The sequence below is a fragment of the Mobula birostris genome, chromosome 8, assembly GCF_030028105.1.
Source record: "Mobula birostris isolate sMobBir1 chromosome 8, sMobBir1.hap1, whole genome shotgun sequence".
Classification (NCBI taxonomy): Eukaryota; Metazoa; Chordata; class Chondrichthyes; order Myliobatiformes; family Myliobatidae; genus Mobula; species Mobula birostris.
In genome coordinates, this window is record NC_092377.1 from 163,579,349 (window position 1) to 163,606,698 (window position 27,350).

General features: G+C 44.1%; 1 protein-coding gene, 1 long non-coding RNA gene and 1 other non-coding gene across 5 annotated transcripts in view; 1 reads left to right on the forward strand and 2 right to left on the reverse strand.

Annotated features, from left to right (window-relative positions):
* Nucleotides 1-623: 623 nt before the first annotated feature.
* Nucleotides 624-10,154, reverse strand: LOC140201909 (uncharacterized). Of its 3 annotated transcripts, none has more exons than XR_011886983.1 (5): nucleotides 10,015-10,154; nucleotides 9,388-9,456; nucleotides 7,522-7,651; nucleotides 3,389-3,889; nucleotides 624-2,936 (listed from the first exon to the last, which is right to left on the reverse strand). It is a non-coding gene; the product is annotated as an uncharacterized lncRNA (long non-coding RNA). The 3 variants fall into 3 exon arrangements; XR_011886981.1 differs by having other exon boundaries at nucleotides 9,248-9,456; XR_011886982.1 differs by having other exon boundaries at nucleotides 625-2,936; nucleotides 3,389-3,545; nucleotides 9,248-9,456.
* On the reverse strand, nucleotides 7,208-7,340 carry LOC140202390 (small nucleolar RNA SNORA77). The gene has a single exon (XR_011887105.1). It is a non-coding gene; the product is annotated as a small nucleolar RNA SNORA77 (small nucleolar RNA).
* Nucleotides 10,155-18,338: 8,184 nt separating the features above from the next.
* The window catches only part of stard7 (StAR related lipid transfer domain containing 7), a 49,358-nt gene continuing 40,346 nt past the window's right edge, over nucleotides 18,339-27,350 (forward strand). The window contains exons 1-2 of the mRNA XM_072266702.1: nucleotides 18,339-18,419; nucleotides 18,617-19,143. Coding sequence (XP_072122803.1) covers nucleotides 18,647-19,143 — 497 coding nt within the window. The 5' untranslated portion in view covers nucleotides 18,339-18,419; nucleotides 18,617-18,646. The remainder of the gene's footprint in view (nucleotides 18,420-18,616; nucleotides 19,144-27,350) is intronic.

Consider the following 27,350-nt stretch of genomic DNA (forward strand, 5'->3'; position numbering starts at 1 on the left):
GTTTTCTCTCATAATCTTTTTTCCCCTTCCTAATTAAGCCCTTTGTCCTCCTCTGCTGAACTCTGAATTTCTCCCAGTTCTCAGGTGAGCCACTTTCTCTGGCTAATTTGTATGCTTCTTCTTTGGAATTGATACTATCCCTAATTTCCCTTGTCAGCCACGGGTGCACTACCTTCCTTGATTTATTCTTTTGCCAAACTGGGATGAACAATTGTTGTAGTTCATCCATGCAACCTTTAAATGCTTGCCATTGCATATCCACCGTCAATCCTTTAAGTGTCATTTGCCAGTCTATCTTAGCTAATTCACGTCTCATACCTTCAAAGTTACCCCTCTTTAAGTTCAGAACCTTTGTTTCTGAATTAACTATGTCACTCTCCACCTTAATGAAGAATTCCACCATATTATGGTCACTCTTACCCAAGGGGCCTCTCACAACAAGATTGCTAATTAACCCTTCCTCATTGCTCAAAACCCAGTCCAGAATAGCCTGCTCTCTAGTTGGTTCCTCGACATGTTGGTTCAAAAAACCATCCCGCATACATTCCAAGAAATCCTCTTCCTCAGCACCTTTACCAATTTGGTTCACCCAATCTACATGTAGATTGAAGTCACCCATTATAACTGCTGTTCCTTTATTGCACACATTTCTAATTTCCTGTTTAATACCATCTCCGACCTCACTACTACTGTTAGGTGGCCTGTACACAACTCCCACCAGTGTCTTCTGCCCCTTAGTGTTACGCAGCTCTACCCATATCGATTCCACATCTTCCTGGCTTACGTCCTTCCCTTCTATTGCGTTAATCTCTTCTTTAAACCAGCAACGCCACCCCACCTCCCCTTCCTTCATGTCTATCCCTCCTGAATATTGAATATCCCTGAACGTTGAGCTCCCATCCTTGGGTTATAAATACCACCAGACTATATGCCCAAGCACCATCCCTGAAGAAAATGGCAGTTTGCCATCAAAATATCAGTTATAATCGATATCTATAGCTGGCTGAAATCCTGAGAAATTTATTCGTCATGCAAACAGAAGTTCATGAAAGTGAGTCCACAGCTACAAGGCTAGTCACCCGGAACAGTTATTTCCAATCATCCGGCTCCTGAACCAGCATGAATAACTTCACTTCCCTCAACCTCTATAGACTCACTAACTCATGTTCTCAGTATTATTTATTTGTATTTGCAGTTTGTCTTTTGTACATTGGTTGTCAGTCTTTGTAGTTTTTTCATATTCCATTGTATTTCTTTGTTCTGTGAATGCCTGCAAGATAATGAATCTCAGGGTAGTATTTTTATTTATTGAAATGCAATGCGGAATAGGCCCTTTGAGCTGTGCTGCCCAGCAAACCCCAATTTAACCCTCGCCTAATCACAAGACAATTAACAATAACCAATTAACCTACTAACTAGTAAGTCTTTAGACAGTGGGAGGAAACCAGAGCACTCAGAGGAAACGCACAGTCACGGGGAGAACATACAAATTCCTTATAGACAGCAGTGGAAGTGAACCCGTGTCGCCGGTACTGTAAAGTGTTCTGCTAACCACTCCACTACTGTGCTTCCCCCAAAGGTGACATGTATTGTACATATGTCAATAATAAATTTACTTTGAATTTTAAACTTTCCTGTTTCCTAACAAATTCTCAGCTCTTCACTCTATTGATTAGTAATGGGAATGTTCCACGCAAATGTGATTCTAATAAGTCTTCAATGTGGACAACTATTATAAATGAGGAACTATAATCAGCAGAGGTGCAGCAAAGTTGCTTTTGATCAGAACTTTAACAGGAATGCAGTATTTTGTTCTTTGCTCCCACCCAGACCAGAAATATATTTTACACATATGTACAGTACCTCTTTCCCATGTATAGATACTCAGTGCTGCTTTATTAGGTACAGCAATGGAACCCCACATGGTCTGCTACAGTAAAGGTTTGATGTGTTGTGCATTTAGAGATGTGGTTATGAGTTACTGTCACCGTGAACCATTCTGGCCTTTCTTCTTTGACCGCTCTCATTATCAAGGCATTTTCACCCACAGAACTGCTGCTCACTGGATGAGTTGTTTGCTTTTTGCACCTTTTCTGTAAACTAGCGACTGCTGTGCAGGAAAATCACAGGAGATCAGCAGTTTCTGAGATACTCAAACCACTCTTTCTGGCACCAACAAGGTCCGAAGTCACTCCATCACATTTCTTCCCCATTCTGACATTTGGTCTGAACAACAACTGAACCTCTTGACCATGTCTGTATGCTTTCATTCATTGAATTTCTGCCATGTGATTGGCATACAGTATTGGACATTTGCATTAATAAGGTGTACCTAATAAAGTGGCTGCTGAGTACATACAATATTAAATATTGTACATATTATGCATAAATATACAAAAGCTTCAAACAGCTTGCAAGTTGTTCACAAGAAAAACATGGTTTATTACATGCTTTTCTAAAAAACAAAATGCTGTATACATACAGATGAATACATTAATACATGAGTCAACAATGTAAAGTCCCTCCAGTCTTGGCAGTGTCTGCACACAGACGACTGTGCCAGAGTTTCAACTCCAAACATCACATACACAAGTTTTGGTGTCCACAACAAAGTTGGAGAATACACACAGAACCAAATGATGTTTAATAGAGTGATGGGCTATCTATGAATAACACAAGATGCAAAGTTCATTTCTCCAGACCAATAATTTAGATTTTGGCTTCATTACAGTGGGAAAAATCTATGCGGAACTGAAGACTACAATAGCGAGTGGATGCTAAAACTTGTAGCTACAGCGACCTCTGCTTCTAAGCAACAAGTTCACCTGTTCATCCTCAGCTGGTGGATGTGCAAAGAGAGCTGACACCAGGGAGAATCCATTGTGTGGCAGCAAATACTGAGGTCAGAATCAATTTATTATTTTGGTTCCTGGGATCTAAAATTAAGTCATGGAAAAAATAAACTGTTAGTTTCAAAATAGTCAGTTAAGAAATGAGTTAATATTGACATGCATTCCTTGTCTCCTTTCTACATCTTTGTATTTTTGTTGAACGTTTTTATTTTTAATCTAACCCTAACCCTTCCAGTGGCTTACTTCTCTTTAAAGTTTCCTATTTTTTCAAAATAACGATTAAGGCATAGATCATTATTTCAGCAAAAACAAGATATTCATATTGCTTTTGTTTTTAGGGGTTCAGATCACCCCACTCCTGTCAGTGACTGTTTTTAAAACTATCCACTGACACTGGAGACAGAATGCTGGATGCATTTGGAGACTGGATGCCAAAGTATCCAACTACCCCCACCCCCCCCATGCTAGAAACAAACTTTCTACATAAACAACCACCTCAGAATGGTGTAACTCAGATCCAAAACTTGTCAGAATACCTCCAGTATTTGCCATTGTCCCCTCTACACAGATGCTGCCTGATCTGTTTAGTTCCTCCAGCAGCATTCCATTTTTTCCATCTCTTAGCCTTCCCACTGTTCGCTCATGCCACCTGTTGGTGATCCACGGCACAACTCAGCAAAGATGTACAAATACCTGTCGAGAACCACAAAGGTTAATCCGAAGGTTAGAGACAGCCCAGTCATCCACCAATTCAACACCGAGCACCGGGTAGCCATGATCTCCCAAGATGAACTCTCAGCGTATGAGAGGCACACAAAACGCCGGAGGAGCTCAGCGGCTCAGGGTGTAGGAGGCAGCATTGGTGAGGACAAATTGGATGGCTAACGGGAGATGGGGTGGGTTGGAAAGACTTCATGAATGGTGTGCCACAGGAATCAGCAGCGGGGGCTCAGCTCTTTACAAATTATATCAGCAACTTGGATGAAAGATTCAATGCCGGTGCCACACAGATACATTATGAAGAGATCACAAAGAGGCTGTAAAGACAAACAGATAAATTAAGTGAGTGGATAAGAAATCGATCAAATGGAGTATAATATAGGATAATGTGAAGTTAAAATTTTGACTGGAAAAACAAAATATTTACATGGTGAGAGATATGTGTGCAGGTACACCAGGCAACTAAGTGAACAGACCATTACAATTTATTGCTGGGGGATTGGGGTGATCTAGGTAGTTGTGTTGATTATACAAGGCATTGCTAATACTGCATTCTAAAACACTGTGTATAGTATTTGTTTCCTCAGTAAAGATGTTAATGTGCTGGAAGCAATTCAGGAAAGTTTTACTGGACAATACCTGGAAAGGGCAGGTACAGGGAAAAAGTAGACAGGTGAGACCTCAATCTATTGGAGTTTCTGCTTTAATGAAGAGGGACCTGACTGAAAGATAAAAACCCCCAATGGGTTTTGAGAAAATGGATGTGGAGAGATGTTTCCATTTTCAGCAAAATCATGAATTAGGAGTCACTACTTTTAAAACAGCTATGGGGAAAGGGGTCAGAGGTATCTGGGGGATAGAGAAGGGTTCAGGGTAATGTGGATGGGATGGGGGTTGAGGAGAAAGTTGTGAACCAGATTTGTGTGCCCATTTGTTAAGGGGGTGTGCCCAGACATGTGTACTACTATACATCTATGTAGCACAGCTTGCTGTCCAGTGATCTTGTACCTCCTCACCGGACTAAGGCATTACCCTATCAAGACCCACACAGTGGCTGATGTGCAGTGTCCCACTATGGAAGCCTTTTGCTGAAAACACTGGATAGAAATGAATCAGCATTAAACCCGTGAACTGGCTGAGAAAAAAAGATGCACAAACCAATCAGAGGATTTAATGGCTTATACACTGTGACTGGTTACTTGTACTTAGTTCAGTGTTTGTGACTGTATTGCCCTCCATCTCACATACTTGCCATTTTAAAAAGATCACAGATCTTCCTCCTTTTTGAAAAAAAAGAGCAATTAAATTATTCTTTTAGGATGAAAAACTACTTGATTTTTGCTGGCCATGTACCCTACTTTGTTCACACTGAAAAGGCTACAACAGCCAACACTTGTTATTATCTTATGGAGTTATCTGGCGTTTAAGGAAAAAACTAATTCATGGACATTTCACATACAAGAAATGGTCACACACTTTGTTAGTAGAAATAGCAAGACTCACGACACGCTGGAGGAACACAGCAGATTGGGCAGCATCAGTGGAAAAGACTGGTTGACGTTTCGGGCCGGAACCCTTCGTCAGGACTTTAGGGGGAAGGGGCAGAGGCCCTATTAAGAAGGTGGGGGGAGGGTGGGAAGGCAAAGGCTGGTAGGTTCCAGATGAAAAACCAGTAAGGGGAAAGATAAAGGGGTGGGGGAAGGGAGGCAGGGAGGTGACAGGCAGGAAAGGTGAAGAAGGAATAGGGGAAAACACAATGGGTAGTAGAAGGAGGCAGAACCAAGACGGAGGAGGTAGGCAGCTGGGGGAGGGGGCAGAGTGACATAGGGATAGGGGAAGGGAATTACCAGAAGTTGAATTCTATGTTCATACCAAGGGGCTGGAGACTACCTAGACGGTATATGAGGTGTTGCTCCTCCAACCTGAGTTTATCCTCATCATGGCAGTAGAGGAGGCCATGTATGGATATATCTGAATGGGAGTGGGAAGCAGAGTTGAAGTGGGTGGCTACTGGGAGATCCTGTCTGTTTTGGCAGACGGAGCAGAGGTGCTCGATGAAGTGGTCCCCCAATCTGCGTCAGGTTTCACCGATGTAGAGGAGGCCGCACCGGGAGCACCGGATGCAATAGATGACCCCAACAGACCCACAAGTGAAGTGTTGCTTCACTTGGAAGTACTGTTTGGGGCCCTGAATGGAGGCAAGAGAGGAGGTGTAGGGACAGGTGTAGCACTTGCGCTTACAGGGATAAGTGCCAGGTGGGAGATCCGTGGGGAGGGACGTGTGGACCAGCAAGTCGCGGAGGGACGGATCCCTGCGGAAAGCGGAGAGGGAAAGATGTGCTTAGTGGTGAGGTCCTGTTGAAGGTGGCAGAATTTGCAGAGGATAATGTGTTGGATCCGGAGGCTGGTGGGGTGGTAGGTGAGGACAAGGGGAACTCTGTCCCTGTTGTGCTGGCAGGAGGATGGGGTGAGGGCCGAAGTGCAGGAAATAGAGGAGATGCGGGTGAGGGCATCATTGATGACGACAGAAGGGAAACCACGATCCTTAAAGAAAGAGGACATTTGAGATGTCCTGGAACGGAAAACCTCATCCTGGGAGCAGATGCAGCGGAGACGGAGGAACTGGGAATAGAGAATGGCATTTTTGCATTTGGTGGGGTGGGAAGAGGTATAGTTGAGGTAGTTATGAGACAGGAGACAGACTGTCCACTGACATCTTCTACAAGCCCACTGACTCAGCCATGATTGAATAGCAGAACAGACTTGATGGGCCAAATGGCCTAATTTTCCTCCTATGTCTTATGGTCTTATTTATTTTCTGATGATCTGGGACCTATTATTTTGCATTAACTTCAATGTTACAAACTCCTGTCAAGGTACTGACCTGTGCTAGGTTGTAGTCCTATCAGTAAAGTTCATGTATGAAGACTTTATTCCAATTCAGCTGGCCTTCCACCATCATACACATACACAAGAGTTAATGGATCATCTGAAAAATTAGTCCATTTCCCCCTTCCACCCCTCAAGTTGTTAAGGCTAATTACTGCCATGTACCACAGTAATGGCATGAGATGTGAAGCTGAAGTCTGTTTGCTATAGTCAGAAGCTATATAGCAATAAAATGGTCCCTTTGGCCCAACCCGTCCCTGCTGACCAAGTTGCCACTTGCCTGCTTTTGACCTATATCCTACCAAATCTCTTATCCAAATACCCATCCACTTTTACTATTTCCTCTGGCAGTTCATTCCACATAATCTGAACAGGTTGGGCTTCTGATCAGTTAGTATCGGTTGATTCAAACGGAGCTAATTGCAGCCTCCCAAATCTGATCCAGTTATGGATCTACTGAGCTCCAGCTTTCCAATTTAACATTCTGAATTGTGACTACAGAAGATTGATGAGACATATTCCAAGTGTCATTATTGTATTACATAAATTTTCTAAGAAGACCTGCTATCATCAACATGAATTTAAGCTTTATTTGTACCATCTCCCTTCTGGATAAACAATGTTTACACTCCTACACCAAGCATTGGCGATGTGAAGACAAATTTTGCAGAATATGCGAAACACGTAAATTGAAATGGAGCTTGTCCTTAATTTTCCATGCAAGCGGGAAGTAGCAATTCATTGATAACTGTGCTCCCAAATACAACAGACAGAATCTGTGTTTACAGAGACTGCGAAAATTGTTGCTGAGAAAATTAATGTAGCAGGTTGAAAAAGTGCCAGTTTGGAAAATCAAAACCTGACACAGAGTGAACCTGCAGGGTCAGATACAACATAAAATATCACATCTCAAATCCCTGAGCCCAACAGTTTATAGCATCAGAATTAATAGCCTGATTAAATGAAGCAAGAAAATATTAATTGCTATGTCACAATCTGAAACCAGTAATTTATTTGCGCTTTCCTGCATATTTTCTCCCTTGATGCCATTAACACTTACAGGGATGCCTTCCAGTGTAGGAACTTAGTTAATGACAATGAGCAGTATGTACAATGTTAGGATGGAATCCAATTCAATGACCCTTTCCAACAAAGGGCATTAGATTGCAACTGGACATGGGGATCACCACCTAAAACAAAGAAAACAAATACAATTCACTTGCAATATAACTTATTTTACCATTCCCCTCCCCAAGCATTTTTAGTTTGTTGCACAATAAACTACTGACATTTGGACTTGATACTGTTAAAGTGCCATTAGTTTTGAAAACTTAGTTCAAAGTTTTTTAAAATCTCCCAAAGTATCAGTCTTTTGTTTTTTACAAATTATTTACTATTATTCAATCCGAACAATTAGTTCAGAGATCTTGTAAGAAAGACTTTGATGTGCTCCTGACACAACAAATGTCCCCCCACCCCCTGGATGATTAAGTGACCAAACCAAAGGCAATTGCAATCAACCCATCTGGTCTCTTGTGCCACAGGAATACTAAATATGGAGGTGAGATATACTGGAATTCCAAGCGACTTCCACTTGGAAAAGATAGATTAGCTTTATTTATCACAGTTATGTGGAAATATACAATAAAATACATTATTTGCATCAAATCAAAGGATTGTGCTGGGGGAAGGGGTCAGCCCACAAGTGTTACCATAGTTCCTGCACCAATAAGCCATGTCCACAACTTACTAATCCTAACCCATACACCTTTGGACTGTGGGAGGAGATTGGAGCATCCGGAAGAAACCCACACGGTCACAGAAAGAATGAAACTCCTTGTAGACAGTGGTGGGGATCATACCCTGTTCGGTAGTGATGTAAAGCAATTGCACTAACTGCTACACTACTGTGCTGCCCTTCATTAAAATACTGATGAAAATGGTGCCAGTCTATTCATCTTCTGCTGGCAGCAAGTTTCCTTTTTGCTCGTGGCACTGATATTTTGTGATAGACAAGTTCCACAATCACTGTGCAATCTGTTAGCTCACACATGCAGTCTATGTTCACATGAATTGAGACCCAATGGCAGGCCGACTCCACAAGTTTAATGTCAGGTTCAGTAGCCCACATTTGCCAGTGACCAGAATGGATATATTTTCCCAGAGTTCAAAACTAGAAAACCTGCCCCGCTCCTCCTTGAGGTTAACTAAGAGCACAATGTTTCCTTGCTGCACTGTCCTTGCACCAGAATATTTCTGTGATTGCTACAGAGAATGAGAATGTTGCAATAGTTTGTTATATGAAGCTTTCCTACAGTGGATGTAAAAGACATCGGACCAGGAGAGAAGGATCAAGCCAGAGAGTGAGCTTGCAAAGTTCAGGTGCCATTGTAGTGTAGTGGTTAGCGTGACACTGTTACAGCTTGGGGCGTTTTGGAGTTCAATTCCAGTATCGTTCTGTAAAGAGCCTCTGTACGTCCCTGCAGTGGAATGTGTGGGTCTTTCCCAGTGCTCTAGTTTCCTCCCACAGTCCAAAGACGTACAGGGTAGGTTAATCATCCATTGTAAATTGTCCTGTGACTAAGTTGGGGGGTGTGGCTTGAAGGGGCCACTCAGCACTGTATCTATAAATAAATAGAATGCGTAAAATTTCTGTTTTTACTGAATTGTTGGAAAGATGCTTAGAAGCTCTCTGCATTCTATCCCAGCTTTCTGGGGGGAAAAAAAGCTTACAATCAGTAACTGTAGCAAGTCCTATACACATCTATGTAATAAAGGTTATTTACCATCTGTATCCCATCTCCAGTTCTGCCCCCTGTGCTGCTCAACCCAAAGCTCCTCCAGCAGATTGTGGAACCTTCCATATCTGAATGCAATATAACCAGCAGCCATAAACATCTTGGCATCAGGCAAATCAGTAACTCACTCTGTACTTGCGTTTCAGTCACCCCCGACTGACATAACAGACAGCAGTTTGGGGACCACCACCAGTATCCTGAAAACAAATTTAATAAAAACAAATGGAAATGAGAAAAACACACAAAATGCTCAGCAGTTACTGGCAAAGCAGGAGCAACATTTCAGGGTAACTATTTTCCCAATCAGTGACAGGTGTGATGGACGACTGGCCTCTCCTGTTCCACTCCCACACCCTCGAAACCCTGTTCCGCTGCGAACATCTTCACACGATCGGATTCTATGCTGAAGATCATGCTGAATTTGTTCTGACTGCCGCGACGACGAGCGGGTCTGCCACAAGGTCGGCGGCCGATGCTGCGATCCAACTCCAGACGGGAGCCAAGCACTACCCCGGGACCGAGGTCGGCCCCACGGGGGACTTGGGACAATCACGTTCACCCTGGGACCCGATCGACCCGAGACCCGCCATCCCTCCCCACACCACCTATTCCTTCACCCCCAGGGCTCACCTGCCCCCCACCCGGGTCACAACTCCCCACCGCCAACCAACACCTGCGCTATCGGTACTCCCACCAAGGATCCAAGCCCCCCCCCCTCACGACCTCGGCCCCGCCAATTTGTCATCGGTCTGTACCCGAAGCTCAGTTCCTCTCATGCCGCTGAAGCTCCCGCATCTTCAGTGCCCAACCGTTGACACCAGCGAGTTGGCAAAAGGGATCCAATGACCCAAACACCGCGACGAGCTCAGCGCCCACCGCCGCCATTTCATCTCCTTGGCGCCAACTACATACAGTCCCGCCCCCGTAACACCTATTGGGGAAAGTGGATGACACGTCATTTTATCTTATTCGCCTATTGGATAAGACACCTGTCAGGTATCGGTAGGTGGAAACGGAGAGCTGGGATGTTATGATTGACGTCAGCCAGAAGGGTAATTGCCCGCCTCCTTCCGCTCCAGGGCTTCAGTACTCCACACAGCCAATAGGGGGCAGTCCCCGTTTCATCCCGGAGGGATCAATTCCCAGCATCTATTTTCGTGATCTTCTGTTGCTGTAGCACGTACTGTATGTGCTCAGGGACTCTTCTGCATACCAGTGTTGTGACAGGTGGGTATTGGAGTCACTTCCAGCTTGAACCAGTCTGGCCATTCTCTTCTGACCCCTCCCATTAACAAGGCACTTTGCACACAGAAATACTGTACTGCTCACTAATTTTTTTTTGTTCTTCACATCATTTCCTGTAAACTGTAGAGAAACACACAGAAAATGCTGGAGGAACTCAGCTGGCCAGGCAGTATCTATAGAAAGAATTGACATTTCAGGCTGAGATCCTTTGTTGGGACTAGAAACAAAACAATGAGAAGTCTTTGTGTGTGTTGCTTTGGATTGCCAGCATTTGCAAATTTTTTCATGCTTGTAGACTTTACGGACTGTTACGTGTCAAAGGTTCAAAGGTTCTTCCTGGAATCACCTCAGAGACAACAAAATGCTGGATCACTCAACCAATCTCCAAACTGTAAATCACAGGTTCTAACAGTTCCAGAAACACATTTAAGATGAAAAAAAACAAACATAAAAGAAGTGAAATTATCTATTTTGATGCAAACAACAGGAATTCTGCAGATGCTGGAAATTCAAGCAACACACATCAAAGTTGCTGGTGAAATTATCTGTTTTGATGTCTGTTTGGAAGAAGTTGACCAAGGGAGCATTGTACGTGGGCACCATCTTGACCACATATGTTGTGAAAATCCCAGGAGATCAACAGCTTCTAAGATACTCAAATCACCCCATCTGGCACCAAAATCATTCCATGGTCAAAAGCACTTAAATCACATTTCCTCCCCTTTCTGATGTTTGATCTGAACAACAATTGAATCTTTTGACCATGTCTGCATGCTTTTATGGATTGAAATGCATTCACATGATTGACTGATTAGATAGTTGCATTAAAGAGAAAGTGTACCGAATAAAGTGACCACTGAGTGGCCCAGGGAAGGAGAATAAAAATCAGGTTTATTTTCACAAACATCAAAAACTGGTTGAAGTGTGCAATGCTTCAATATCTGTAACTGAATGTTCAGCAGGTTAGGCAGCTTCTGCAGAGAGAGAAGCAGCGAACATTTCAGAAATGCGACCCTTGAATGTTTCTCTTCCATCAATGCTACCTGACCAGTTGAAACTTCCCATATTTTAGATTTCCACATCTGCTGCGTTTATGTGGTTTCTAAAGAATCATGAGATTAGTGAAGCAAGTTGATATGAAAATCTGGCAAATCCATCGAAATGAAAGTAACTGTTTATTAACTCACAACTAATTACACAAAATAAAACAAAGAAGAAACAATGATCTGCGCATAGATATATTAATGATGCTCTTGTCTTGAGGACTGTACCAACTACACATGAATCTAAAAACTTAAGGAATATCATGGCTGCTGATTGTTGGGACAAGGTTTGAGGAGTCAGGGTATTTATAAAGCTTTGAAATTTGCATCACCTGGCCTTTCCTAATGATGACTGTGAACAAGCCATAGCCCTAACAAGCTAATTAAGGTCTGAGACCTTGGTAAAAGTTATCTGAGAGCTCAAATCTCTTGGGGTGCCCAAACTTTTGCATGGTGCTCCTTTCCTTTTTTTCACTCTAAAATTGTACAAAACAAAAATAATACACTAATCTTGCTTAAAATGTTGAAAAGAATGTTTCATCTTTAACTTTATGACTTTTGGAGATCAGTTCATCGTCTACTCACTTAAGTATTCACAGTAACAGAAATTTTGACCGGGGTGCCCAAACCTTTGCATGCCACTGTCTGTACTGAGGTGGGTAAATCACTAGATGAAGATGATGGAGCTTTATGATTTAGAGGTAGAAATTTCAAGCTGAACAGTGGACAGTTGGAGATTTCAGTAGCTAAATCACAAGTTATGTGTTTTACAAAGAGGACCAATAAACCTGCACTTGATTTGAAAGCATATGGTCAAACTCTTGAAGAAGTGTCAGTGGTGAGATTTCTTGGCATGTGGCTGGATAATAAGCAAACATGGAAACACCATATCAGTAAAATAATTGACAAATGTAAAGGAGCATTAAATATTCTCAAGTGCTTTTGGGGTGCTACACAAAAATCTCTGTTGACCATTTATATTTGTTTAATTAAATCTGTACTTGATTATGCCTGTGTGGCTTATGGATCAGCTTCATCTTCAAATTTAAAAATGTTTAAATGTGATACAAGCACAGGCTTTAAGATTGTGTTGTGGTGCAGTGAGGTTGTCTCCTGTTTCGGCCTCACTGGTTGAAATGGGACAATTACCCTCACACTTGCGGAAGTTAATGTTTACGTACCGGATTAATTTGAGGGGGCAAAGAAATGATCATCCTGTTAAAGGTGTGTTGGAGGACTACAGTATTGGGAACGTCAGAAGAATGTTTTTAGTTTTGGGTGGCTGGGTTCTTATCACACTAGGACTGTAGGTTTATTGAATTATGCAATATGGTGCACTGCAGCTTTCTCGGTAATCCCACCTCGGTTTTTCGCAATAACTTTAGTTGATTTGTTGCTACATGATTTAATGAGGCGTAAACACGAGGAATTCTGCAGATCCTGGAAATTCAAGCAACACACATCAAAGTTGCTGGTGAACGCAGCAGGCCGGGCAGCATCTCTAGGAAGAGGTACAGTCGACGATTCAGGCCGAGACCCTTCGTCAGAACTGGTTGCCATCATTTTAGGCTTACAGTGGATGGAGGAAATTTGTCCATGCAAAGTTGGAATTTGTCCAGATTCTTTTTCGATTTTGATTAGTCTTAAAATAGGTCATTGTAGCAGTAGGTCAGATTTACTGGTGGAAGCTCTTCAAACTTTATTTCATTTTCAAAGTAATGGTTTACATGTCTACTTCTTGTGGATCCCTGCACATGGCGGTGTTGAGGGGAACAAGCAGGCTGATTGTTTATCTAAAAAAGCTGTTAAAACTCCAACCGTGTGAAGCATATAAGGTTGGAAGAGATCAAATGCAGGCTTCATTACAATGTTTGTCAGTTGTCCAAATCATCAGACAAAGTCAGCATTGATTTGTGAAAGGAAAATCATGTCTGACGAATCTCATAGAATTTTTTGAGGATGTAACTAGTAGAGTGGATAGGGGAGAACCACTGGATGTGGTATATTTGGATTTTCAAAAGGCTTTTGACAAGGTCCCACACAGGAGATTAGGGTGCAAGCTTAAAGCACGTGGTATTGGGGGTAAGGTATTGATGTGGATAGAGAATTGGTTGGCATACAGGAAGCAAAGAGTGGGAATAAACGGGACCTTTTCAGAATGGCAGGCAGTGACTAGTGGGGTACCGCAAGGCTCAGTGCTGGGACCCCAGTTATTTACAATATATATTAATGCCTTAGAAGAGGGAATTAAATGCAGCATCTCCAAGTTTGCGGATGACACGAAGCTGGGCGGCAGTGTTAGCTGTGAGGAGGATGCTAAGAGGATGCAGGGTGACTTGGATAGGTTAGGTGAGTGGGCAAATTCATGGCAGATGCAATTTAATGTGGATAAATGTGAGGTTATCCACTTTGGTGGCAAGAACAGGAAAACAGATTATTATCTGAATGGTGGCCGATTAGGAAAAGGGGAGGTGCAACGAGACCTGGGTGTCATTATACACCAGTCATTGAAAGTGGGCATGCAGGTACAGCAGGCGGTGAAAAAGGCGAATGGTATGCTGGCATTTATAGCAAGAGGAATCGAGTACAGGAGCAGAGAGGTACTACTGCAGTTGTACAAGGCCTTGGTGAGACCACACCTGGAGTATTGTGTGCAGTTTTGGTCCCCTAATCTGAGGAAAGACATTCTTGCCATAGGGGGCGTACAAAGAAGGTTCACCAGATTGATTCCTGGGATGGCAGGACTTTCATATGATGAAAGACTGGATCGGCTAGGCTTATACTAGAATTTAGAAGATTGTGGGGGGATCTTATTGAAATGTATAAAATTCTAAAGGGATTGGACAGGCTAGATGCGGGAAGATTGTTCCCGATGTTGGGCAAGTCCAGAACGAGGGGTCACAGTTTAACATAGAAACATAGAAAATAGGTGCAGGAGTAGGCCATTCGGCCCTTCGAGCCTGCACCGCCATTTATTATGATCATGGCTGATCATCCAACTCAGAACCCTGCACCAGCCTTCCCTCCATAACCCCTGATCCCCGTAGCCACAAGGGCCATATCTAACTCCCTCTTAAATATAGCCAATGAACTGGCCTCAACTGTGTCCTGTGGCAGAGAATTCCACAGCTTCACCACTCTCTGTGTGAAGAAGTTTTTCCTAATCTCAGTCCTAAAAGGCTTCCCCCTTATCCTCAAACTGTGACCCCTCGTTCTGGACTTCCCCAACATCGGGAACAATCTTCCTGCATCTAGCCTGTCCAATCCCTTTAGGATTTTATACTTTTCAATCAGATCCCCCCACAATCTTCTAAATTCCAACGAGTACAAGCCTAGTTCATCCAGTCTTTCTTCATATGAAAGTCCTGCCATCCCAGGAATCAATCTGGTGAACCTTCTTTGTACTCCCTCTATGGCAAGGATATCTTTCCTCAGATTAGGGGACCAAAACTGCACACAATACTCCTGGTGTGGTCTCACCAAGGCCTTGTACAACTGCAGTAGTACCTCCCTGCTCCTGTACTTGAATCCTCTCGCTATAAATGCCAGCATACCATTTGCCTTTTTCACCACCTGCTGTACCTGCATGCCCACTTTCAATGACTGGTGTATAATGACACCCAGGTCTCGTTGCACCTCCCCTTTTCCTAATCGGCCACCATTCAGATAATAATCTGTTTTCCTATTTTTGCCACCAAAGTGGATAACTTCACATTTATCCACATTAAATTGCATCTGTCATGAATTTGCCCACTCACACAACCTATCCAAGTCACTCTGCATCCTCCTCACAGCTAACACTGCCACCCAGCTTCGTGTCATCCGCAAACTTGGAGATGCTGCATTTAATTCCCTCATCCAAGTCATTAATATATATTGTAAACAACTGGGGTCCCAGCACTGAGCCTTGCGGTACCCCACTAGTCACTGCCTGCCAGTCTGAAAAGGTCCCGTTTATTCCCACTCTTTGCTTCCTGTCTGCTAACCAATTCTCTATCCACATCAATACCTTACTCCCAATACCGTGTGCTTTAAGTTTGCACACTAATCTCCTGTGTGGGACCTTGTCAAAAGCCTTTTGAAAATCCAAATATACCACATCCACTGGTTCTCCCCTATCCACTCTACTAGTTACATCCTCAAAAAATTCTATGAGATTCGTCAGACATGATTTTCCTTTCACAAATGCATGCTGACTTTGTCCGATGATTTCACCGCTTTCCAAATGTGCTGTTATCACATCTTTGATAACTGACTCCAGCAGTTTCCCCACCACTGATGTTAAGCTAACTGGTCTATAATTCCCCGGTTTCTCTCTCCCTCCTTTTTTAAAAAGAGGGGTTACATTAGCCACCCTCCAATCCTCAGGAACTAGTCCAGAATCTAACGAGTTTTGAAAAATTATCACTAATGCATCCACTATTTCTTGGGCTACTTCCTTAAGCACTCTGGGATGCAGACCATCTGGCCCTGGGGATTTATCTGCCTTCAATCCCTTCAATTTACCTAACACCACTTCCTTACTAACATGTATTTCGCTCAGTTCCTCCATCTCACTGGACCCTCTGTCCCCTACTATTTCTGGAAGATTATTTATGTCCTCCTTAGTGAAGACAGAACCAAAGTAATTATTCAATTGGTCTGCCATGTCCTTGCTCCCCATAATCAATACACCTGTTTCTGTCTGTAGGGGACCTACATTTGTCTTTACCAGTCTTTTCCTTTTTACATATCTATAAAAGCTTTTACAGTCAGTTTTTATGTTCCCTGCCAGTTTTCTCTCATAATCTTTTTTCCCCTTCCTAATTAAGCCCTTTGTCCTCCTCTGCTGAACTCTGAATTTCTCCCAGTCCTCAGGTGAGCCACTTTTTCTGGCTAATTTGTATGCTTCTTCTTTGGAATTGATACTATCCCTAATTTCTTTTGTCAGCCACGGGTGCACTACCTTCCTTGATTTATTCTTTTGCCAGACTGGGATGAACAATTGTTGTAGTTCATCCATGCAATCTTTAAGGGGATAGTTTGAGGATAAAGGGGAAGCCTTTTAGGACTGAGATGAGGAAAAGCTTCTTCACACAGAGAGTGGTGAATCTGTGGAATTCTCTGCCACAGGAAACAGTTGAGGCCAGTTCATTGGTTATATTTAAGAGGGAGTTAGATATGGCCCTTGTGGCTAAAGGGATCAGGGGGTACGGAGAGAAGGCAGGTACAGGGTTCTGAGTTGGATGATCAGCCATGATCGTAATGAATGGCGGTGCAGGCTCGAAGGGCCGAACGGCCTACTGCTGCACCTATTTTCTATGTGTCTATGTTTCACATGTCCTATGTGGTGGTGTGCTGGGGCAATGGCATCAACGTAGGTGATGTCAACAGGCTCAATAAACTGATTAGAAAGTCTGGCTCTGTTATAGGAGTCAAACTGGATGCAGCAGAGGCTGTGGCAGAACAAAGGACCCTACAGAAAATCCTGGCAATTCTGGACAATGTTTCTCATTTTCTGCCTGTCTCCTTGGCTGAACAGAGGAGCACTTTTAACAATGCGATCATTAGGCTCTATAATAAGTCAAATCTTTCGCTAGGGAAGTGTTGATTCTTCCTGTGGTGGTAACTTCCTAAAATTCTTTCTTACTTCTCTTCTAATATTTCTATATTTGTGTAGCTGTGCACTTATGAGATTGGGATCAATAAAAAATCTATCAACCAGTTTTTCTTCTGACCTTTAATGGCGGTTGGCAATCCAATTTACAGGTGCACTACTGCCACCAACAGGCCTGGAGTGTCATGTGGAGAACTGGGAAATTAAACCCTGACAACTTCGCTTTTCAATCTAAATTACCCCCAATTAAATTAAATTCACTCCCATAACTTAATAAAGTTTTAAAATGAAAGCTAACAACCACCAGAGATTGTAATGAAGCCTGCATCTGATTTCTTTCAACCTTGTAAGGTCACACTGTAATAGTATGTGCTCAACTGATTTCATAATGACAACAAAACCTACACAACCCAGAATGCTGCTTTCCAACAAGATATAAGGGATAATTAAGTATAGTATCCCCAATTCTAAATCGAGTCAATATAATTCCATTCTTGTTTTATCCTCTTATGCGCATTATCCCATAAGTCTTGCCATAATCCCCTAATTCTTAGCTTTACCAACTCCTTAGCTTCTGATTTACTAAGTTTAAGGTCTGTATCCACTGTTCAACTTTTAGCAGCTTTTTTTCAACCCGCTCAATTCCTTCAACACTTCAATGTGCGGGGACCCATAAAGAAGGAAACATATAAACCAGTACTTCGAATATGAAATAATATTTGATTAGCTTCCAATAGTAAATCTGATAAACTTCTGTCAAAAGATTAAGTTTCTATCTGAGACTGAAAATGAGCAAACTCAGCGTTCGAAACAAAACTTCCCAGCTATTCTGCACATGCTCGCCCTTCATCCCGGCTGTCAATCATTCCCATTTCCCTGGCTGCCCTGCAGTTGCCTTTGAATAAATTTATAAAGAGATTTTTCTAGAAAGTGAGTAATTAGATGGATAGCTTTATAAGAAATTCGAATGCTTCATCCCAATTATTAATTGTAGTAACAGCAATAAAGTGTCAAGACCGGCGGGGTCCTCTTCACGGCGCATCCAACCTTGTGCGCCCCGCATGTGAGTGACAGCGCAGCCGACCAATCATCAGACCGGCGGGGTCAGCGCGGCCCAATGCGACAGCGCCAAAGGAGGCAGCAGGTTGGGTTGCGCAGCCGCACGGGGCCTGTGGGGGCGGGTCGGGCGCGGTGATTGACAGGTGGGAGGCCTGCGGCCGGGGTCGGTGAGTGTGGCGGACGGGCGGCGTCGTTCCGCGGGCACCGAGACAGCCAGGTACGGGCGTGGACCGCAGCTCGCTCGCCCCACTCGAGGGCAGGCTCGCGCACCTCTCTGATCAAGAATTTCTTGCATTGCCTCGCGTCCGTTTTATCAGAACATACTGGCTGAAAGTAGCTACACGTTTTGTGCAAAAGTTCTGAGCGCAGCCGCCGTTATTTTAACTTATTTTCTCCGTTGCGTTCTGTTTGTAGCCGAGCTCTGGTCGTTTGCCCCGGGGCGCTATGCTGACTGCGAAGAGACCGGCCTTAATGCTGAACTCTGCCCGCTCCAAGCCGTTCAGTGGGCTCTACTCTCACTGCTTGCAGTCCGCTTCTTCCCGCAGCCCTGCTCAGGGTTGGCGTGAGGCCAAGCAGCTGGCTGCATGGAAGAGGCAGGTTGGCAGCGTCCTGCGCTGGGCGCTGGGTGTCCTGCGGGAAGGCTTGAACGCCGGCGGCGGCGGCGGCGGCACCCGAGCCGTGGCCCCGGGCGGCGGAAGGAAGAAGATGGTGTCCATCCTGGCCAGCCAGTGTAGCTATGTGACGGGGCAGAGACTGCGGCGAGCGCAGCAGATCGGCCAGCTGTACGGCAACCTCTACTCGGAGAGGTCCCGGAGGAGCCTCTTCACCAATTTGTGGCGCAAGTTCCAGAGCCGTCACTCGGACTCCGGCAAACTCCTGGTGGCTTTCGCCGCAGTTTTCATGTGGGACGACGAGAGGATCCGTGACGAGGAAATGCAGAGGTAGGTCTGCTTTATATATCACAGTGAAATATGTGGCTTTGCTTTAACAGCCAACAACACCTGAGGATATGTTGGGGACAGCCCGCAAGCGGCGCACATTCAGGCACCGACACCAACTACCATGGGGTATTTAACAAAAGCAGCAAAAACAACAACACAGAACAAGATAACTCTTGCAGATATTTGGCTTCCAACCTCAAGTCTCTGGTCTGCACTCCCAGACCTGCAGACATTTGGCCCAGACTTCCAGATGCAGGCATTTAGACCTGAGGGACAACTTGTTTCACACAAAGTGCTGGGTTTATGGAATGATCTGCCAGAAGAAGTGGTAAAGGCCAGTACACTATCAACATTTGCAATGCAGTTTGCCAGGTAGATGGGTAGGAAACATTGCAAGGGATATGGGTCAAACATAGATAGCCTTGGATCCCACACTACCAGGTTCAGGGACAGTTATTACCCCTCAACCATCAGGTCCCACACCACCAGGTTCAGGAACAGTTATTACCCCTCAACCATCAGGTCCCACACCACCAGGTTCAGGAACAGTTATTACCCCTCAACCATCAGGTCCCACACCACCAGGTTCAGGAACAGTTATTACCCCTCAACCATCAGGTCCCACACCACCAGGTTCAGGAACAGTTATTACCCCTCAACCATCAGGTCCCACACCACCAGGTTCAGGAACAGTTATTACCCTGCTAATGTGGATAACTTCACTTACCTCATCTCTGAGCTGATTCCACAACCTATGGAACACACACAAAATGCTGGAGGAACTCAGCAGGCCAGGCAGCATCTATGGGAAAGGGTACAATTTACATTTCAGGCTGAGACCCTTTGGCAGGACAATCTGTGGGCTCACTTTCAAGGACTCCAGTTGTGACTGTGAATAAAGTCACTGGAGAGGGACTGAAGCCCTTATTCAGCAAAAACAAGCACCAGCCATCATATTCAAGACACTCTTGGGAGAAGAGGTCAGTCTGACCCAATATTACATGATATTTTTATATGCGAAAGATAGCAGCAGGACATTTCTATAGTTACATTGTATTTACAATGCTTCCTTTGAATTACATGTAGTTTTCACACACCACCTCCTCCACACCCACACTCCAGACACTAAAAATTAATGTTAATCAGCATTCTGTCTCTGGAATCATGCATATGCAGACATCAAGTGAATGGATGTTGCTGGTTTGCAGACAACCCCAGTCTGCTGTATGAGGAAGACTATTGTTCAGAGCTGCATTTTAAATTCAGTCTACAGTCCACATTCAGATCTGAAGATTGGTTGCTGTTGAAATTAATATTTGCTGTATACCCTAAGTCTAGAATACGTCGTAACAATGTCCTTGCTTGTTTGTCTGTTTATTTTTATTTTGTATTTGCACAATTTTAGTGTTTTTTTTTGTGAGTCTTTGTAGTTTTTCATCGATGCTATTGTGTTTCTTTGTTGTAAGATTATAAGACAGGGTTCCCCAATTAGTTTTCCACAAGGGCCAAATTATGTTAAGCATGCCAAGCCAAGGGCCAAAATGTCCAGGGTTTTTTTCATTGTGCCAGTAAGTTGTTTTATGGGCAGATGGTTGTTGCTGCTAATTACCATTATTATTATTAATATTAATAATAGTGGTAGTAGTAATAATTTAGGCCTGGGATTCTCAAAGCCTGTGTTGTGGGTCACCAAAGAAAAAAATGCACTTTTGAAACCAAGTAAGTCCAAAACCAGCCATTTAATAATTTTATAACTGTCAGCTGTCACATTGAGATCTCATCTGGGACTTAAAACAAACAAACACACACACACACACAATGGCAGTCTGTAGCTTCAGTAGTACTGCCTTTCCCACTGTTTCTGTTCTCTCATTTAATCTATTTGTTCTTTTTAATTAAGCTGTGTAACATTTGAAGTATGAAGTGTAGCTATAAATGAAATTATCAGTATTATTGTTGTAATATTATTATACCACAATAAGATTGACAAATGAACAAAAATAAATTGATTCACTCACCTTGTCGGTTTAGCATTGGCATGGTCCGGTAAAATGAAACAAAACTGATCAGTCCAGTCAGATTTGAACTGGTGGTTTTCCTGGTCGACTTTGCGCTTTTTCACACAGGCCAGGTTGTTCTTGGTTTAGGGTCCGTGACTTACTGCTGGTAACAATTCGCTTAGATGACAGATTCGCTTCTTAGATGACAGGTGGGTAGCTGGTTGCGTGCCGCTGTCTAGTCGAGGACCATAGAGAACGCGCAGTAGGTCGCGCGCTCTACGGGGGCGTAGGTCAAGTGTACTGTGTGGGATGGGGTTAAAATAAATTAGAGCAGCGCGCGCTTTATTTACATGTTATGACAGGTGCGTTCACGTAAGTGCCAAAGGGTTGGCGCAGTCCAGACATTTGGTTCTTGCGGTCCAGACCTGGCTTGCGGTCCAGACCTGGCCTGCGGTCCACCTATTGGGGTTGTCTGCCATAAGAGATGGGAGCAGAATTAAACCATTTGGCCCATCGAGTCTGCTCTGCCATTTCGTCATGGCTGATCCATTTTCAAAGGTACTAAATGTCAGGGAAATGTATACAATATACATCCTGAAATACTCTTTCTTTGCAGCCATCCACGAAAACAGGAGTACCCCAAAGAATGAATGACTGTTAAATGTTAGAACCCCAAAGCCTCCCTCCCCACGCTTAAGCAGCAGCAAAGCACAATCCCCCTCCCCCATCAGCAAAAAAGCTTTGTCATCCCCCCTCCCCCCACCGAGCACTCAAGCGTGCAGCAAAGCATCAGTAAACACACAGGCTTGCAGTACTCCAAAGACTACTTGTTCACCCAGTAATTCGGCATATAATAAGGGAAAAAGAGGTGTCTCCATTTCACAGTGAGAGGGGAGACATAACGAATAACTTGCTGATTTACGATGTTAAAAGTCCGTTGCGTTGCTTTTTCCAAGCTCTGTGCCCCAAGAACTCGTGTCTCTGGGCACACAGCCAGCATCCAGCTTGCTGCTTTCGATCTTCCGTCTCCCACGACACACCGATTTCCTGCGGAGGCACCAACCTCAAGTCCGCCTGCCTCCAGAGCCACAAGATCCCGGAACTCCGAAGGCCAGCTAATTTTCCAGGCCATGTCCTTGGTATATTGAATAACGGGCAGTCATGAGACCCCGAGAGCGGGTCCCATTCCCACAAAGAACCGAAGTCAGCGTGTAACTCCAGGCCAGGATCTTCAAAAGAATCCTGAAAGGGGAAAATAGAGATATTAAAGATAGAAATAGAGCTGCTTCTGAAGACATAAGCAAAGGAGTCACCGTTAGGTGCCATTGTCTCCTTAGCTCCACCCACTTTTTCCTCTGACCCCCAATCTCCTGCCTTCTCCCTGTATCCCTTCATGCCCTGATCAAGAATTCTGTGAACGGCCACAAAAAATGAACCTCAAAGTCGTATATGGTGACATATATGTATTTTGATAATTACTTTGCATTTTGAGGTAGACAACGAGATCAACATGGGCAAGTTGGGTTGAAGTGTCTATTCCGTGCTGTATAACTTTAAATATAAAAACAGAGAAAGCTCAGCACGCCAGACCACATCTGTGTCGGCATGGTAGCACAACGATTTACGTGACCGGTGAGCCGAGTTCAATTCCCGTCATTATTTGCAAAGACACTCTCCTTGTGACTGTGTGGGTTACCTCCGGGTGCTCCTGTTTCTTCCCACAGTCCAAAAAAGTACGAGTTAGTAAGTTAATTGGGCATTGTAAATTGTTCCGGGATTAGGTTATGGTTAAAATGGCAGTTGCTGGCACTGCGGCTCGAAGGGCCAAAGGGCCTATTTCACGCTGTATCTCAATAAATAAAAGTCTGGTAAAGGTAAGCAATGAATGTTTCAGGCTTGGGACCTTTCTGCAGGAGAGAGCTGTGGTCAAGGTTTTCAGATGCTTCTGGTGTTTAGCTTTGATGTGGGTTCACCAGGTTTGAGCTGTGGATTTGACTCAAACCTGCCCGTGTTGGTCGAAACTGGTCAAAGCTCTGAGCAGCACAATACAGTGTCCCTGTCATAATTTAGTGTAGTTGCCAAACTTTGGTGTTTGTGTTCCCTTTAACTATTTATTACGTGTGGTTACTCCACCCACTGCCCTCCACCACCCCCCACCACTATTTTACCGTTTCCTGTCAGTCAGCTTATGTACGGACACTCTGAACTTACTATCACTTCATAGACATGCAGTCAATCCATCTGCAGTATATAAGCTACTTTGTGTATTTATATTGTTGTTTTAATAATTTGTTATTGCGGCAGCAGTACATTACAATGCATAAAAACTAAATACACCCTATCCTGGTTAAATGCGAGGGATACGTTCTTCGAAGTTGACGCATAATGTGAATAATTATTTAAATGGAGAAAATAGGGATGCATTCCAGAGGGCTTCCTAAATATGTTTTATCTGTAATTTATTCACATTTTTATACCAATATGACACAAAAGCAGTACTACAAGACAACATTTATAATATATTTAATCAATTTAAGGTAATCTTCAATGTAATAAATCATAGAAAGTTAACATACTAGGGTGTACAGTACTCACCAACAGTGGCGGGTGTGTTCATTCCGGGAGATGAGTGGTGGTTGTGGTGTCGGGCAGCTTTACACGGATAAGGTGGATGGTTGTGGTCGTCAGGATAATATCAAGCATAGCAAGGGGTGAAGGAAGACTCACAGAACTCTTAGAACTGCCGGCAGCAGAAGATTACAGCGATCTGCATAAAATGGTGAGGGTTGTTTGCTTGGCAGCATTTTGTTTTAAACTTGCTTGTCGGGAAGAAGGGTTGACGGCAGGGAACGAATGAAATGCTGACTCCGTTCTAAACTTGGGTCCATGTCCATCGCCATTTGTGCCAAGTGTTCCGACTTCCAGCATTCCCTCACCGTTGGTAAACTCCCGGGATTTTCAAAATTGTCTGTTGCTTGCAGCATCTGAGAGATAGTTTGCCATAAAAAAATATACATATGCCTTGAACGTGGATCACACCTTGGTCGAGTGGTTGAATCAGCGATGTTGTGTTAGGCGGTGGGAAACGCACTGTTATGTTAGGATGAATGCTGTCCAAATGTTTATGATGGGCTGGTGCATTGTCAAGCAACAAAAGAACTTTAAAGGCAAGATTCTTTTCCTGGCAGTAGCGTCCCAGAGCTGTGTTACCTTCAGCTGATGCTGCGCTGTTTATAATTTCCAACGTTTTTTCAAGTGTTTAAGCGGTTCTCTGCCGCTCGGCTGACGGCACAAGACATGACATCGGACGCTTAGGAGGCATAGTTAAATATTTCAAAATCACTGCACCGTAGGTAAAACCAACAGAAGTTTAAGATGGCGCATCCACACCTTGCCAAAACCAATGCGAGAGTGGCAGGAGAGAGATTGTGAGGTGCGTGCACCTGACTTGTATTGGCGGGAAAGTGGTGCTTCTCGTCCCCACAATGGGGCCATAAGGCACGCGCACGTGACTTGTATTGGTAGGAAGGCAGTGCTCCTTGCATAACTGAGTTTTGGACGCATATAACGAGACGTTGGTAGAAATAGGTTCCTCGCTTAACTGTGAATCTGCCTGATCTGAAGATGCGTACAACGGGGATAGGGTGTAACAGTAAGAAGTGTGTGTGTGTAAAATTAATAAGTAGCGCAAAAGAAGATGGGGGGAGGTAGTGAGGTAGTGTTCACAGGTTCAGTATCCATTCAGAAACCTGGCAGAGGGGAAGAAGCTGTTCCTGCATTGTTGAGTGTGGGCCTTCAGGCTTCTGTACCTCCTTCCTGGTTATAGCAATCAGAACAAGGCAGGACCTGGGTGATGGGAGTCCTTATTGATGAATGCTGCCTGTTTGAGGCATCACTCTTTGAAGATGTCCTGGATACTACAGAGGCTGGTGCCCATGATGGAGCTGACTGAGTTCACACCTTTCTGCAGCTTATTTTGATATGGAGCGGTAACCCACCCCCACTTCGCCCCCTGCCCCATATCAGACAGTGATGGATCCAGTCAGAGTGCTCTCCATGGTACACCTGTAGAAACTTGCGAGTGTTTTAGGTGACATACCAAATCTCCTCAAACTCCTAATGAAATATGGCCTCTGTTACGCCTTCTTTGTAGCTGCATTGATATATTGGGACCAGGACAGATTCTCAGAGATATTGACACCCAGGAACTTTAAATTGCTCACCCTTTCCACTTCTGATCCCTCTGAGGACTGGTGTGTGTTCCCTCATCTTACCCTTTCTGAAGGCCACAATCAGTTGTTTGGTCTTAGTTATACTTTATAGTTATAGTCATAGTCATACTTTATTGATCCCGGGGGAAATTGGTTTTTGTTACAGTTGCACCATAAATAATAAATAGTAATAGAACCATAAATAGTTAAATATTAGTATGTTAGTTATACCAGTAAATTATGAAATAAGTCCAGGACCAGCCTATTGGCTCAGGGTGTCTGACCCCCCCAGGGAGGAGTTGTAAAGTTTGATGGCCACAGGCAGGAATGACTTCCTATGACGCTCTGTGTTGCATCTCGGTGGAATGAGACTCTGGCTGAATGTACTCCTGTGCCCAACCAGTACATTATGTAGTGGACGGGAGACATTGACCAAGATGGCATGCGACTTAGACAGCATCCTCTTTTCAGACACCACCGTCAGAGAGTCCAGTTCCATCCCCACAACATCACTGGCCTTACGAATGAGTTTGTTGATTCTGTTGGTGTCTGCCACCCTCAGCCTGCTGCCCCAGCGCACAACAGCAAACATGATTGCACTGGCCACCACAGACTCGCAGAACTGATGTTGGGTGCAAGGTTGCTGCTGTGACGCCTCTCAACTAGCTGATACATCACACCTGTTCGCTCTCTCATCACCGTCTGACATTCTGCCAACAATAGTTGTATCATCAGTAAACTTACAGATGGCATTTGAGCTGTGCCTAACCCCAGAGCCATGGGTACAATATAGGGAGAATAGAGCAGAGGGCTAAGCACACACTCCTGAGGTACGCCAGTGTTGATTGTTAGTGAGCTGGAGATGTCATTTCTGCTCTGCACAGATTGTGGTCTTCCAGTTAGCAACTCGAGGATCCAGTTGCAGAGGGAGGTACAGAGGCCCAGATTTTGCAGATTTTTGATCAGAACTGTTCTTTATCTTTTTTGGGCTACGTTGGGTCAGGAGTAACAATTATTTTGTTCTCTACCCTTCAATACTGGAAATGACAGAAACCGATACAGAATCTTGAACTCTGGATTGCAAGCATCACTTATCTCAGCTGTCACCTAGGGCATCTTTCTATAGGAAGTTTCCTTATGACTGGTATATTGCTTTTTTTAATGTTGTCATATGTTCTGAGGTACAGTGAAAAGGTTTATTTTGCATGCCATCCGTACAGGTGATTTTATCCCAACAGCGCATCGAGGTAGCGCGGAAAAAATGCAGCATCGAGTGTCACAGTCACGGAGAAAGCTCAGTGCAGGCAGACAAGAAGGTGCAAAATCTTAATGGGGTAGGTTGAGTTTGCCTTGATCACTCCCCCTTTCTAAGACAGACATCACATCCATGGCTACAAGGTGCAGCATGGTAGTGTAATGGTTAGCGTAGTGCTTTTCAGTGCCCGCCTGTGTGAGCGGGTTTCCAATTACATCTCTGTCTGGAGTTTGTACGTTTTCCCTGTGACTCCGTGTGCTTCCTCCAGAACCCCCCCCCCCCCCGGTTTGCTCCCACATTCTAAAGTTGGGGTTTGTACGTTATGGCCTTAAGGCTGATTTATACTTGTGCGTCAATGGATGCCGTAACCTACGCAAGTGGCCTACGCGCGTTGTGAGCATTTATACTTGTGCTTTGGTGTGTCTGTGTCGCTCTGCAATTCAGGCACGTTGTGCATGCACGCACACCTGCCTGTGCAAGGCTTCATGGTCATGGCAGTCTTTCTCGGGGTAAACAAGTTTAAAGCAAGCGTCTTTTTTCGTAAAAGCGAAATGTGTCCTCCATAATTTTGGAGGTCTGTAAAGCTTTATGGAAAGCATGGCAGCCAGAGTTCCTTCCCTGCCCTTCAGTCGGCCAATGGGAAGCTATTGCAGTGTAGGAGGAAATGCGATGCTGGACCAATCACAGTTGTTGCGGTCTGCGTTGCTGTGATGCGTAGTTACATTTTGGGAGAGGTGCGCG